Source organism: Esox lucius, chromosome 1 (genome assembly GCF_011004845.1).
Source record: "Esox lucius isolate fEsoLuc1 chromosome 1, fEsoLuc1.pri, whole genome shotgun sequence".
In the NCBI taxonomy this organism is placed as follows: Eukaryota; Metazoa; Chordata; class Actinopteri; order Esociformes; family Esocidae; genus Esox; species Esox lucius.
Window position 1 is genome coordinate 39,072,834 of NC_047569.1, and position 14,156 is coordinate 39,086,989.

Here is a 14,156-nt window from a genome sequence, read left to right on the forward strand (position 1 = left end):
GTACGGCCGGCCAGTCCCTCAGACTACGTAGGCACATTGACAGGGCCAACCGGTCCCACACCCAACTTTGCCGTTGAAAGTGCAGGGATAGTTCACCGTGACCAGCAAACAGTGACACATCCATCTGTGTTCCTGCTTCATCGCTGGGAGTTCTCTTGCATTCCCACTGCAACACTGCTGAATCACCGCTGGAACACAGTAGAACCTACTACTGCATGACAACAGCCATGTGCTCTGGGACATTCCCATCTCCACACGAATACCGGCCACAGCTTGCAGTTTATAATAAGTGATTCCTCAATGCCAAGCATGTATTCTGTCACCTTAATCACATTCATTCTGCATGTCTCAAAAACTCTGTAATGTCTGGACTGATCCAAACAATGACTGAATCTCTAGCCACCTCGGTTGTCAGCGCTTGAGTTCAGTGTGCCATGAAGGAAAAAGCTAGTCGATAAAGAGACCTTGGAATGTGTAAAATACTGGAGACTAAACGTATTGAGCTTGTATTTATATATTTTGCTTTCTAGGACGAGCAGGACTATGGTCACTTTAACTTGTTACTCCCAACTACTGGACGGGCAGTTCTAACCTTACAGAACTTCAGAAGGTTGTTCCAACTTTGCACAAATCCAGACTAGTGGAGCCAATTGATCAGTTCAGTGATTGATTAAATTCAACAGGGTCAGTCAAGCTAAAGTTGTTTAACCTCGTTCTAACTCAAATAAATTGTTTTGTGCATTTCAAAAAATCAGTGTTGTATCAAGACTGAATTTGATTTAATGAACAATGTGTTCGCAATATTTCTTTATTTATTAATAAAATATTCAGATTTTCTAGAAATCCTTGTTGAAAGATCTCTTGGAGTAGAAAAAGTAGGAAATCTGAAATGTTCCTACCAGAATTGGAAAACCAGGATGTACTTTGCAACCCTAAATGCACTTCTTAATACGCCGTGTGTGAAAACAACCAGTGTTGAAATAGACCCTAAAAGACCCCACTGTAACAGCGGTGTAACACTGAGGAGGGTGACTGAAAAGGCTAGCTGGAAGGAAAACATGGAACTGTGGATATTCACCCCGTACATTGACAGTTTAGGCCATTTCTCATATCGTGTCACAGGACATGTCAATATAATTCGGCAAACGGAAGAGTCCTTCAAGACAGCCATCTTCCATCAAGGATGAACACTTTGACAGTATGCTTTCTTTCTAAAATGTCTTGCACAACAAGCTGATTTTGATTCAAGTGCTTTTCACCTCTATACGCGTCATTTACCTGACTAAGCCAAAGCAGAGATGGACCTTCTCACCACATACAAGCAAACTTCTGTCCAACTATACCATGTTGTAGAACACAACCTTCTCCCTGTGAACTCAACTCAGATACTGTTTTCCTTTTCACAATGAGGTGTGAGAGGACACCAGCGTTAAGCAAATAATATTCAGAAAAGACCCATGTACCTACCATTTAGTCAAGTTAAGAGTTCAGCGGTCAGAAGTCAAGGGTGAAAGGTTGTGTCAGCAAGTGACCTGGTCTGGTGTCTCTATAATATTGCTTTTAAACCGAGTTCGTAAAGTAAAATCCCTTGTGTTAATGTATGTACATTTAAAAGACTACTGTTCAAATAAATGCACTTGACTAAACATCTAGCTTTCCTTCCCATCTTTGTGAACACAATTCATAATTTTATTTTCATTTTCACCGGTGTCAATTACTGAAGGTTTATCACACAAAACAATACGGGCATATTAATATGAATAAACCAATAACAACAACCAATCACTTCCAAAGATTTTAATAAAACACACAAAGGGTTCGGTCTGTAAAAAGAAGGAAATGACAAGACAACAAAGGAGCTGAGCTGAGCAGGAGCCTGGCCAATCAGACGCTCTTGGAGTACCTTCGTCTGACAGATTCTCTGTAGAACTCAAAGATGTTGTCTGACGCTTTCTGGCTGATGGCTACACACTGATGCAGCTGAATGGAGGTTGGGAACAAAGACAAACACAGGGATATTGATTAGACAAGGCGATGGGTAGCCTAGCTGTTAAAACTCAGGGCTAGTCACTGAAAAATGACCAGTTTTAATCTGAGTTCAGACATCTGTCAATATGCCCTTGAGCAAAGTAAATATATTTTCTCCCGTATGTATATACAGTGGGGAGAACAAGTATTTGATACACTGCAGGTTTTCATTTGCAGGACCATTGCAGGTTTTCCCACTTACATGTAGAAGTCTATAATTTCTATCATAGGTACACTTCAACTGTGAGTGACGGAATCAAAAATCCAGAAAATCACATTGTATGATTTTTTAAGTAATTAATTTGCATTTTATTGCATGACATAAGTATTTGATACATCAGAGAAGCAGAACTTAATATTTAGTATAGAAACCTTTCTGAGGCAATTACAGAGATCATACGTTTCCTGTAGTTCTTGACCAGGTTTGCACACACTGTAGCAGGGATTTTGACCCACTCATTCACAGACCTACCCCAGATCCTTCAGGTTTCGGAGCTGTTGCTGGGCAACACAGACTTTCAGCTCCCTCTAAAGATTTTCTATTGGGTTCAGGTCTGGAGACTGGCAAAGCCACTCCAGGACCTTGAGATGCTTCTTACGGAGCCACTCCTTAGTTGCCCTGACTGTGTGTTTCGGGTCGTTGTCATGCTGGAAGACCCAGCCACGACCCATCTTCAATGCTCTTACTGAGGGAAGGAAGTTGTTGGCCAAGATCTGGCGATACATGGCCCCATCCATCCACCCCTCAATACGTTGCAGTAGTCCTGTCCCCTTTGCAGTAATGCATCCCCAAAGAATTATGTTTCAACCTCCATGCTTCACGGTTGGGATGGTGTTCTTGGGGTTGTAATCATCCTTCTTCCTCCGAACACAGCGACTGGAGTTTAGAACAAAAAGCTCTATTTTTGTCTCATCAGATCACATGACCTTCTCCCATTCCTCCTCTGGATCATCCAGATGGTCATTGGCAAACTTCAGACGGGCCTGGACATGCGCTGGCTTGAGCAGGGGGACCTTGCGTGCACTGCAGGATTTTAATCCATGAAGGAGTATTGTTACTAATGGTTTTCTTCGAGACTGTGGTCCCAGCTCTCTTCAGGTCATTGACCAGGTCCTGCTGTGTAGTTCTGGGCTGATCCCTCACCTTCCTCATGATCATTGATGCCCCACGAGGTGAGATCTTGCATGGAGCCCCAGGCCGAGGGAAATTGACCGTCATCTTGAACTTCTCCATTTTCCAATAATTGCGCCAACAATTGTTGCCTTCTAACCAAGCTGCTTGCCTATTGTCCTGTAGCCCATCCCAGCCTTGTGCAGGTCTACAATTTTATCCCTGACGTCCTTACACAGCTCTCTGGTCTTGGCCATTGGAGAGGTTGGAGTCTGTTTGATTTAGAGTGTGGACAGTTGTCTTTTATACAGGTAACGAGTTCAAACAGGTGCAGTTAATACAGATAATGAGTGGATAACAGGAGGGCTTCTTAAAGAAAAAACGAACAGGTCTGTGAGAGCCGGAATTCTTACTGGTTGGTAGGTGATCAAATACTTATGTCATGCAATATTAAATATTAAAAAATCATACAATGTGATTTTCTGGATTTTTGTTTTAGATACCATCTCTCACAGTTGAAGTGTACCTATGATAAAAATTTGACTTCTACATACTTTGTAAGTAGGAAAACCTGCAAAATCGGCAGTGTATCAAATACTTGTTCTCCCCACTCTATACACATCTCTGGAAAAAATGTATAGACCACTGCAGCTTTTTCTTTCCTTTCCAAAAAAGTGGAAAAGGAACATTTTGAGTGAGGAACAGAAGTGTTCCATTTGCAGTGGTCTCTTCATTTTAACCCTTCTGTTCCTCACCCAAAACCTTCCTTTCCAACTTTTTTGGAAAGGAAACGAAAAAGTTGCAGTGATCTCTTAATTTTTTCCAGAGCTGTATAAACAGAGAGAACTGTGCTTGACAGATTATACTTTGTCGGGAACAGGTTCACTTTGCAAGCTATCACCAAGCATATGAAGAAGGGCAGTGTTGAATTTCCCAAACTCAGGGAACTGACAACATAAAAATCAGAACATGGTTATAGTTGGAGCTATACTGTTAGAATTCAGAGCAGCCATTGATGCTACTGTTCCGACATTTTTGAAAGAAATTACTTGTGATGGCAACTCATCACATGTCATCACATAGTTGCAGACTGATCCACTAGAACTCAGAATGTTGCAATGGAAGCTTCTTTAATAACAGAGATCTAAAGTGAGGAGCCATACATTTTTATATTTTAGAATAAATAATCTACAAACCAGTCAATATCTTTCAATGCGGGTGAATAAAGAACAGTATTTCACTTTGGTAGCGATAAAAATACACCCATTTGTCCAGCCACCAGTGGAACACAAACAGTGCTTTCAAATGAGGATTTTGACTGACCTCGTGAACTGTAAAAGATCCTTTGGTAGACGACATCATCACTCTGCGCTCTTTACTGTCTATTGCAAAGGTCATCAAAGCTCGACTTTCCTACGTGAGGAAAAGCAATACAGCAAGTCCAGGTTGAACAGCATGTCTTAATTACCAAGAGTGCAGTTTTCAATTGTTTAACATAGATTGGAATGATATTGTAAAAAAAAAGTGTAAAACTTTGAGTGTAAAATAATGTAATGTAAAAGTGAATTTAAATGTTAATCAGGTTTCTTCAGCTGTAGAGGTGTGTCTTTGATTAGTCAGACCAGACCAGAAAATGCAGTCTGTAATAAATTATTTCGGAAAACATCAAAATTTTTGCAGCAGAAGAAACATTATGTGTCTTTCGGCTGGTAAAGCCATATACCTTCTCCTGCACTGCGCTTGGGTCTATGATGATCCGGCCATCGCCATCGATTGCACAGGTGACCCCAGCGAACAGGCAGCTCATTGGCAGCCCTGCGTCCATCAGGGCCATACAGGCTGCGTTCAGGAAGCAGGCCAACAGCTGGGAGGATGGAGGGGATAAGGAACGTGGCCGACACACCTCCGAAGCAACAGGGAGGAACACAGCATCCAGACTGCACAGTAAGATGTCTGTCCGGGTCCCTCAAAATGTAGGTTGTCAATACTTCTAGACTCACCCACAATATAAAAGATTGTCTAGCACAGGAATGGGACTGGCAAGCCTCAGAAACGGAGCCTGCGGTTTACTCAACGAGGCCGTTGTCGTCGAAAACACAAAAAACCTTGAGCCTGGTAAAAGTGTTGTTTGGATTTTTCTTGTTTGGATCCTATCCCAAAACCCTAACCATTCAAAATCAACTCCTAAACTTAACCACCCAGGTAATTTTTCTATTTTAACACCATCCCAAAACTAGCCCTAACATTAACCACTCTGAATAACTGCAATAAAAAAAAAAGTGTAAATAGAGAAGTGAATAGGTGATGTTTGTCCCTAACACAAATACAGATTTGAGATTATGATTTATTACACTCTGTCCCTTCACCAACCAGAGAGCGAGAGAAGGAATGTTCCTACGAGAGAATCCAAACCGGGATTTAATTTCACTAAAGGATACGGAGCCATCATCATGGACCACTTGGAGAATGAGAGTGAGGGATGAGCGTGGATTAAGAGTCGAGAGAAGAGCCGCCTCGCACGTCTCCCTCACACACTGTTCTCTGGCTCGTTCTTTAACGCCTAAAACAGAAGGTAAAATCAGTCTGTGTCACACTGCCATCTAGTGTTGTTCTATGGAAGTATATCCTTCGTGCCCAGTAAGTCTGCTATGTTAGACGACATCCTTCCTCACTTACTTGGTAGGCCGACTTTAGTCTGAATGACCACTTCCAAGGTAGCGCGATCATAAATCTCCTTACTGACTTTTACCTCTGCCGGACCATACACTCCTGCTAATACGCTGGTGTCTCCTGTAGATAGACAAACAAAAAAGTGAACAAAACGTTTTGATACACATCTTATGAACTAGGGCTGTAACGCTACACATATGCTTCCGACCAGTTTATGCCACCCAAATTTGCCATATCTCTAATTAAAACCAGAAGAAGCACATGTCTACAGGTGTGGAAGGAGGCTAACGTAATTCCACCACCTAAAAAAAAGAGTCTTGGTATTCATTATTGTGCTCTCATCAGACACGATATAGCTCATTACTTCTAGGTTAGTATGCTGCATCTTTCGACAAATATACTGAAATGTGTCAATGTTGGATCGAACCGTTGCCCTCAAAGTCAAACCGCAATACGTACCGCAACAAGGGTTGGGGATATCGTGTCATTATTTATCAGTGATAAAAAAAAAAAACACTGATACAGACTGAAGGAATGGGTGCGTTTACGTAGGTGCAGCGCTTCAAACAGCTTATATAAACTTTAAATCAACAACTTATTTTATATTAATAATTTACCTTGGACGAAGGATGAAGAACCATCTGGACGTGAAAGTAAATTCTGTTCACTGCCGAACTCCCTCAAAGTAGGATTCGAAGACCCACACACCTCCATCGTGCAACTAGAAACTGTCGCTGTAAATTGACGTTGCTCGTGTTTGTAATCCTGCGGTCGCTCAATGATGGCAACATTCCCGGTTTTCAGTCTTGACTTTTGTCGGTTCCACAGAATTGCTGCCTAGCCTACCACATAGCTATCTGCGTGGAGCTGCTGAAACCAAGTACATTATTTTAGATCTACCAATACTTTTTGTCGTATATTAGCATGCGCTGCTAGCTATTGTATTTTTGCTAGGGCAACAGCGGATTGACCTAGCTAGGACGTTTAGCCAGCTAGATAAACAGTGGTAAAGATGGCGACGGCTAGAGGTATGAAGACAATGTACGGGGTCTGTTCTCATGCAGTCCGTCAAACGACAGGACTGAAAGCAGCAAGAATACTTCAGCAGAGGGCGTTCAGAGTCAATGTGAGTGAAGACATCTCTTAACCAATGCGTGAGGAACTGTCACTGCTACTTTAGGCTCTAGTCGTAGACATGTATATGACTAGCATTATCAAACAAATTAAACGTCCTTTTGTTTAGGGCCCTCGTCACCAATCCAAATCACTTCTAAATAATATGTTGGTTTTGCATGTTGTAATCGTCAACATGACTAAAGTTAAAGGGATTTCATTACTTTATTCTTTTGTTATTACATAGGGACAGGAGAAGGCATTTAATCCAATGGCCCATGCCCATTCATGTGACAAACTTGAGGCACAGTTAACGAGTTGTTACTTTACAGTGATGTATTTGTAACTTGCTGTTATGGAAAGCGGTGTTCCCTTCTTTTTAACCTGGGTTAGTTAGTTTGATAACGTTCGTTAGTTTTACATACATTTTTCTTGTTAATGAAATACAATTAAGCATGGCATCCATCCAGGTCTCAATATTTGATCACTCCTTACAGCCAAAATTCCAACTTCAGTGTACCTGCATCCCGATTGGTCAATTGCGGGGGTGTGGGGAACACGTCAGACATCGCTCGACTCCAAATTGAACTAGTGCTCAACTAAAATTACCCCCTGGGTGTTGTGGACGAAGGGCCGGTTTCGCAGACGCGGATTAGGCCTAATCTAGGACTGAAAGAAATATTGTTAAAATACATTTTGTTGTTTTAGTCTTAAACTAGGCTTAATTCGTGTCTGCGAAACCGGACCCAAGTGTTTAACAAGAAAAGGCCAGGGGCATCTAATTTAGCCGCCAAGCCTATCTAAAGTTGTGCCTTGATTTAAACCCTTTGAAATACCAACTGACCTCTACAGGACCAGCTGGAAGGTCATGCAGTGAGCAGCTTATTGTTGACCAAACAAAAAAGTACAATGGCACTCTGAGTGGTTTTTATGACGCAGACAAAACCAAATTCACATGAAGGGTGTATTGTTTTACCGGTAGGTATTTTGTGATGTGTTGGAAAGATAGCTTTGAATGGTTTTTGTAAACAGATGGTCCTAAAGACTGTATCACTAATGTTCTTGGATCGATGGAAAGATATAACTTCATTAATCCCCTGAGGGAGATATGGGTGTAACAGCAGCCTAAAGAGAGAGAGTTAAAATACACAAAGACAGTATTATAAATGTACAAGACTATAAACGTAATAAATAATAATATAATGTCTTTTTTACAAGGAGCATACAGTGGGGGTTGAAGGCTGGCAGTGGGGGCTTAGAGTAGGTCCTGACACATTTAAGACAACTAGAAATGTAGAACTCAGAAAGATTCCAGAGGAGAGAAGATTACATTTTGGCTTTTTTGTTATCCACTCAATGCATTTTGTTTGGAGAAGGCTGTTCATCATGGAAATGCCAGTGAAATTGCCTTTGTCTAAGTGGTGTGTTTAGCTAATGAATTCTTTCCTGTCTCCACCTGTCTTCCTCCATGTCTCGTGCCCCAGGGAGCTCTGAGGCAGCAGCCGTTTGACTCCTCGGAGGAGAAGCCGCAGTTCCCAGGAGCGTCGGCTGAGTTTATTGACCACCTGGAGTTCATCCAGCCCAATGTGATCTCCGGCATCCCTGTGTACCGGGTGATGGACCGGGCCGGGCAGATCATTAACCCCTCAGAGGACCCCCAGGTAAACACCAATGAAGACACTGCTACCACTGCAGGAGACAGTGAAGTACTACGTAATGTGCATTACTATATAATACTCTACAGTACTACATAATGTACAGTACTATATAATACTCCACAGTACTACATAACGTACAGTACTATATAATAGTCTACAGTACTACACAATGTACAGTACTATATCATACTCTACATTACTTTCTAAACAGATTGGTTTGAATATTACACTATTTACTACATTATTATTTCTTATATTAATTACATATTAGCAGTACGGGACAATTTAAGACTCTAATACAGTAGTGCATTACTCCAGTACAGTACTGCATAATACTGTACAGTACTAATTAACACTACCATACTAAATAATACTCTACACTACTAAATAATGTACATTACTAGATAATACTCCAGTATGCTACTTCATAATACTACAGTACTAGATAATACTCCAGTATGGCACTTCGTAATACTGCAGTACTAGATACTACTTCAGTATGGTACTTCGTAATACTACAGTACTAGATAATACTCCAGTATGGTACTTCGTAAGACGGTACAGTACTAGATTATACTCCAGTATGGTACTTCGTAAGACGGTACAGTACTAGATTATACTCCAGTATGGTACTTCGTAAGACGGTACAGTACTAGATTATACTCCAGTATGGTACTTCGTAAGACGGTACAGTACTAGATTATACTCCAGTATGGTACTTCGTAAGACGGTACAGTACTATACAACCCTTTGCCAAAAGGCCCATTGAACAGTGCAACAGCCAATATGAACCATCATAGAGAGAGATTGTACTGTTGGAAAATGTATGAACTGACTTTTCAGTCAGTTTGGATGACCGCTAAATGTCTTTAGTGTTAACTACAGCGGTTGGGTTGTCTTTTCCTTCCACCACAGCTCTCCAAGGAGACAGTGGTGAACTTCTACCAGAAGATGACCCTTCTCAACACGATGGACCGGATACTCTATGAGTCTCAGAGACAGGTGAGAAAAAGACTGGTGGTGTGACACTCCGTTTTCCATATGGGGCACTACTTCTCACCACGACCCATAGTTCATAGGGGGCACCATGTAGGGATTAGTGGTCCATTTGTTCCACTACAAGGTCCATTAATCAGGGTTGTGTTTGTCAGTAGAGTCACACTCCGTAATGAAGTGTATGTTGAGTTTGCTGTCTTCCTGGGTCCGGTCAGTGAGAATCTCTGCTCTGTGTTGCAGGGTCGTATTTCTTTCTATATGACCAACTACGGAGAGGAGGGTACACACATAGGCAGCGCAGCCGCGCTTGACTCCAAGGACTTGGTCTTCGGCCAGTACAGAGAAGCTGGTGAGGATTCAACGTGGTTTAGGCGCAGTGGTTCCCAACCAGGGGTACTGAGACTAAGGAGTAGAAAACAAAAATGCCTGCTTCTTATTGGACAAGCTCAGATACCACTTCCTGTTTCAGTCCCTTTTATTCTGTTTGACTCCGTGCTAGTTACGGTGCTAAATAATTCATGCAGTCTCACTGTTCGGTTAACGACCCCAGTGTTTCTGTCCGCCAGGCGTGCTGATGTACCGAGGATTCCCTCTGGACCTGTTCATGGCACAGTGCTACGCCAACGCAGACGACCTGGGCAAGGGCCGCCAGATGCCCGTCCACTACGGCTCCAAGGACCTCAACTTCATCACCATCTCCTCTCCGCTCGCCACCCAGATCCCACAGGGTGAGCCTCTGTCCCCCGTCTGGCCATGTATCTCGGGCTCCCGGGTCGCTCCCAGTCGCTGTCAGTTCAGAAAGTTAGTCCAATTTCAAATGTTCTGCGTAGAAGAGCGTTGGAGGTTGAGTGTGTGGGAGTGTATTTATTCTGTAAAAAACTGAATGAATACACCCCTGCCTGGCTAAAAGTCTGGAGCCTATTTACCTAACGGTTAACTGAGCCTGAAGTTTATTTCTGGTCAGGTTCTTGGTATTCAGTTCATTCCACTTTACTGTCCCTTATTTAGTCATGTCTCAAACCTGAACCTCTGGGATTTAGAGACGATCAACATTGACAGACGGCAACGACACCAGTGACCTTGTAGTGCCCACTCGTGTGTGCTAATTCCTGTGTGTGTGTGTGTGTTTTAGCGGCGGGGGCGGCATACGCAGCAAAGCGAGAGAACACGAACCGCGCTGTGATTTGTTACTTCGGAGAGGGCGCGGCCAGTGAGGGAGACGCCCACGCTGGGTTCAACTTCTCCGCCACCCTGGAGTGCCCGCTCATCTTCTTCTGCCGCAACAACGGCTACGCCATCTCCACCCCGACCAACGAGCAGTACCGGGGGGATGGCATCGGTAAGACCCATTCTGGTTTGGTGATTTGGTTTTTCCTCATCAGTTGTCGGTTAAAAAGGCAATCAGCACTTTGAACCAAAACCAGGCGTTCTCCCTGACCCTGTTTTGGTAGGGGATGTGGCTTTAGAGATGTGACTACTTTCATAGATGTTCCCACCCCCTTTTGTTTATGTAGAGGCTGAAATCGGTACCCATGCCAGACCTTTTTTCACCTTAAACTGGATTTTGTGTGGGATTTTGAGTGGGATAAAGAAGCAGAAATCCAGGTGTGGTAATTTGATGGAGACCTATTCAACAGCCATACTGCTGTCATCCAATCAAAAGGTGCTCCCAATAAGTATTAGGTGTCGGGCGTCTTATTCAACCACGGTCTGGACAGTTTGGGATTTTCTTTTTGAGAAATTACACATTTGTTTTGTCACTTTTATTTTTCACTTTTATATTCTTGGTTATAAGATCTTAAAGTCTGCCGCGGTTTGTCTTGATTTCAGCCTTTAAAACCAAAGCTGCGTTTTAAACAAGCGTGTTTAGACGCATCCTACAATGTGGTTGGTCAAATGATGCTCTGTGATTGGTTGAAACGTGTTCTTACAGGCAGACTAAACACTGACAACTCATCACTAAGACCTTAAAGTCAGGTGGGTTTGCCCACGGGCAACGACATGAAACCACCACGTGGATCCACACCCTGGAGGCTTAAACCAATGTGTTGCATGACTAAAATGTCTGAGGTGTACAGGACAAAGATGTGTGGTTCGCCTTGTCTTTCCTGTTCTGAGCCTGGAGCACTGTGCCCCTCGATAACACGCCTTGTTTGGGCTCCTAGCTGCCCGAGGTCCGGGCTACGGCATGCTGTCTATCAGGGTGGATGGAAATGACGTGTTCGCTGTGTACAACGCCACCAAGGAAGCCCGGCGACGGGCCGTGGCAGAGAACCAGCCCTTCCTGATCGAGGCCATGACCTACAGGTACGCTGATAAAAAGGTTGTTGCATGTTGCCGGTAGGCAGGCTAGGAAGAGAGCCAGCGGGAGTTTCCATAAGATTAGGTGATATAGAAGATGCCTGTCTGTCTGCCTGTCATTTGGCAGGAATGTTTTTGTTCACACAGTGACATTGAAATCGTAGTGACGTACAAAGTTTACCAACCCTGGTCCCCGGGCCCCAAAACGGTGCTCAGTTCTGTTTTGACCGTTCACACACCTGTTCCGGATGTGTAACGACACCTGTTTAGTGAAATCGGGCGTGTGACTGATAAGGGAAAAAAAAAAACCTGTACCCTTCAGGGCTGCAGGACCAAGATTGAGAAACACTCCAGGAAGTGGGTTTAAGGACCACAGCTGGTTTTGTTTCTTATGAGACCAGTACTGCCTGGACTGAGCTAGGCCCATTCTGAGATCACACCCTATGCCCTTGTGGAGACCTGAGAGCTTTTAGACCGCTGTGGCCAGTCTTGTTTATACCCCCATCTGGCCCCGGCATCTCACCTCTGACCCCCCCCCATCCCCCACCCCACCAGGATTGGCCACCACAGCACCAGTGACGACAGCTCCGCCTACCGCTCCGTGGACGAGGTCAACTACTGGGACAAACAGGACCACCCCATCTCCCGGCTGCGTCACTACATGACGGCTCGCTCCTGGTGGTCCGAGGACAACGAGCGGAGCTGGCGGAAGCAGAGCCGCAAGACTGTGATGGAGGCGTTCGAGAAGGCGGAGAAGCGGCACAAGCCCCACCTCGACCTGATGTTCACCGACGTCTACGACGAGATGACCCCTAACCTTATCCGGCAGAGGGAGTCCATGTGGAGACACATCCAGCAGTATAAAGACCACTACCCACTGGATGCGTACGCCAAGTAACGGCCGTCAAGCTAACGGCTCATTCTCTGGTTGATGGTGGAAGGTTCACTTGGGTTTGTGGTGTTATTAGTTGAATCAGTTAGACCGTTTAAAGTTATCCTTTTATTAATGAGTAAAAGTTGTCTGAATAGTTTCACAACGTTGTGTCCTCTGGGGCTATGGTGTTTGTGCCTTCAGTGAACGACAAAATCTGCCTTTGTGAACGTCCCGCCTGGGTTCAGCTGATGTTTAAGGGAAAAGCTCCATTACATGTTTTGGGTTGGTCCAGCAGTTTTAGTCACTGCCTCTGGTGAACATATACTGCTGTAACATGGGTGCAAATCCAGACCACATCTCTTTCAGCAAAAGCATCACCTTTCACATAGATCAATATTCCGATGTATTTGGAAATATACTTTCCTGAAATTAGAAGATAATCACACACTCCTACACTTTTTTCCAGTTTAGAATGGATGGAGGGAGAGAAAGCGAACTGTTGACTAATCAAATTATAAATTAGGGGCCGTTGTTTGACGATATTCTTACACAACTAGTGTTCAACTGGTATTTTCTCAACAAGCATTTGTAATTTGCCCAGTTGACACCAGTGCACACCTCTGCCATGCGATACTACAGTTGTTTTCATTGATTTCCAAACAAATCGTTCCGTTAACGCCGATGCCGATCCCAGGAGTGAAGCACCACCGCACGAGACTTGATGAAAGGTTTTCACGAGTCACCGCTCACCAGCATTTCTCAAATCAATTTCAGTTTTTGGGAGTATCCACAGAAAGTGGAGTAAAACCGGTTTAACTAGTTACTGTAGACGCTTTATTTTGGTGGTGTTGTCAAGTGTTTGAGTCCGATAGTATTTTGCTGCCATAGACACTCGTGTGGAGAGGTTTGTGACATAAGTGAGTAAACCCCATGACAATTTGAGGGTACCGTAAACTGAACCTGTCACTTTTCACTAATACTGTACATTCTGAAGTCATGACAATATTTGTTCATTCTAAAAGTGTGTCTAAAAACTCAATAAAAATACTGTGGTGATGAGGACTTCTTTGGCAATGCATTATTGTGGCTCACCGTCTGAAAATGGGTCTCTCCGCTATCTTTAAAAATCAGTTTAGTCTATATATAGGGATAGATTTCTGGGTCTCTCATCATGAATTGTCTTTGGGGAGTTCCTGGCGCTGGCCTTCATTCCTGTTAACCTGTTCAATGGTTTATGACCGGTTGCCCTAAAGCAGTCCAACACCTGTCCAGGGAGGAATTCCTGCCAGTCTACGGCATATGCCACAGTGGCATACACCGTAATCTCCGCTAGGTATCATTTGGCACTTAAAGGAGTAAAATGGAAAGCACTCAACTACAATGACCTCTAAAACAACATGTATCA

At 43.6% G+C, this 14,156-nt stretch overlaps 2 protein-coding genes across 3 annotated transcripts; one reads left to right on the top strand and one right to left on the bottom strand.

Annotated features, from left to right (window-relative positions):
• Window positions 1-1,782: 1,782 nt before the first annotated feature.
• On the bottom strand, window positions 1,783-6,573 carry exosc5 (exosome component 5). The gene is made up of 6 exons (XM_010903041.3): window positions 6,427-6,573; window positions 5,816-5,929; window positions 5,578-5,699; window positions 4,863-5,003; window positions 4,463-4,552; window positions 1,783-1,980 (listed from the first exon to the last, which is right to left on the bottom strand). Exons 1-6 carry the CDS (start codon window positions 6,521-6,523, stop codon window positions 1,885-1,887), a joined length of 660 nt encoding a protein of 219 aa, XP_010901343.2. The 5' UTR covers window positions 6,524-6,573; the 3' UTR covers window positions 1,783-1,884.
• Window positions 6,574-6,801: 228 nt separating this feature from the next.
• Window positions 6,802-13,813, top strand: bckdha (branched chain keto acid dehydrogenase E1 subunit alpha). 2 transcript variants are annotated; one of them, XM_013135665.3, is made up of 8 exons: window positions 6,802-6,935; window positions 8,407-8,583; window positions 9,496-9,582; window positions 9,817-9,925; window positions 10,143-10,304; window positions 10,709-10,915; window positions 11,742-11,883; window positions 12,433-13,813. In XM_013135665.3, exons 1-8 carry the CDS (start codon window positions 6,822-6,824, stop codon window positions 12,773-12,775), a joined length of 1,341 nt encoding a protein of 446 aa, XP_012991119.2. In that variant the 5' UTR covers window positions 6,802-6,821; the 3' UTR covers window positions 12,776-13,813. The 2 variants fall into 2 exon arrangements, with proteins under 2 accessions (XP_012991119.2, XP_019904159.2); XM_020048600.2 differs by lacking the exon at window positions 6,802-6,935 and adding an exon at window positions 7,603-7,900.
• The last annotated feature ends 343 nt before the right edge of the window (window positions 13,814-14,156 follow it).

What these genes read in the sequence shown, in the direction of transcription:
- exosc5 (XM_010903041.3), bottom strand. Translation starts at nt 6,523, where the DNA reads ATGGAGGTGTGTGGGTCTTCGAATCCTACTTTGAGGGAGTTCGGCAGT. An exon ending in TTCTTCATCCTTCGTCCAAG is followed by an intron (nt 5,930 to 6,426) that starts GTAAATTATTAA and finishes GTCTATCTACAG; the next exon opens with GAGACACCAGCGTATTAGCA. An exon ending in TGGTCCATGATGATGGCTCC is followed by an intron (nt 5,004 to 5,577) that starts GTATCCTTTAGT and finishes CCATCCTCCCAG; the next exon opens with CTGTTGGCCTGCTTCCTGAA.
- bckdha (XM_013135665.3), top strand. Translation starts at nt 6,822, where the DNA reads ATGGCGACGGCTAGAGGTATGAAGACAATGTACGGGGTCTGTTCTCAT. An exon ending in CGGCCAGTACAGAGAAGCTG is followed by an intron (nt 9,926 to 10,142) that starts GTGAGGATTCAA and finishes TCTGTCCGCCAG; the next exon opens with GCGTGCTGATGTACCGAGGA. An exon ending in GTACCGGGGGGATGGCATCG is followed by an intron (nt 10,916 to 11,741) that starts GTAAGACCCATT and finishes TTGGGCTCCTAG; the next exon opens with CTGCCCGAGGTCCGGGCTAC.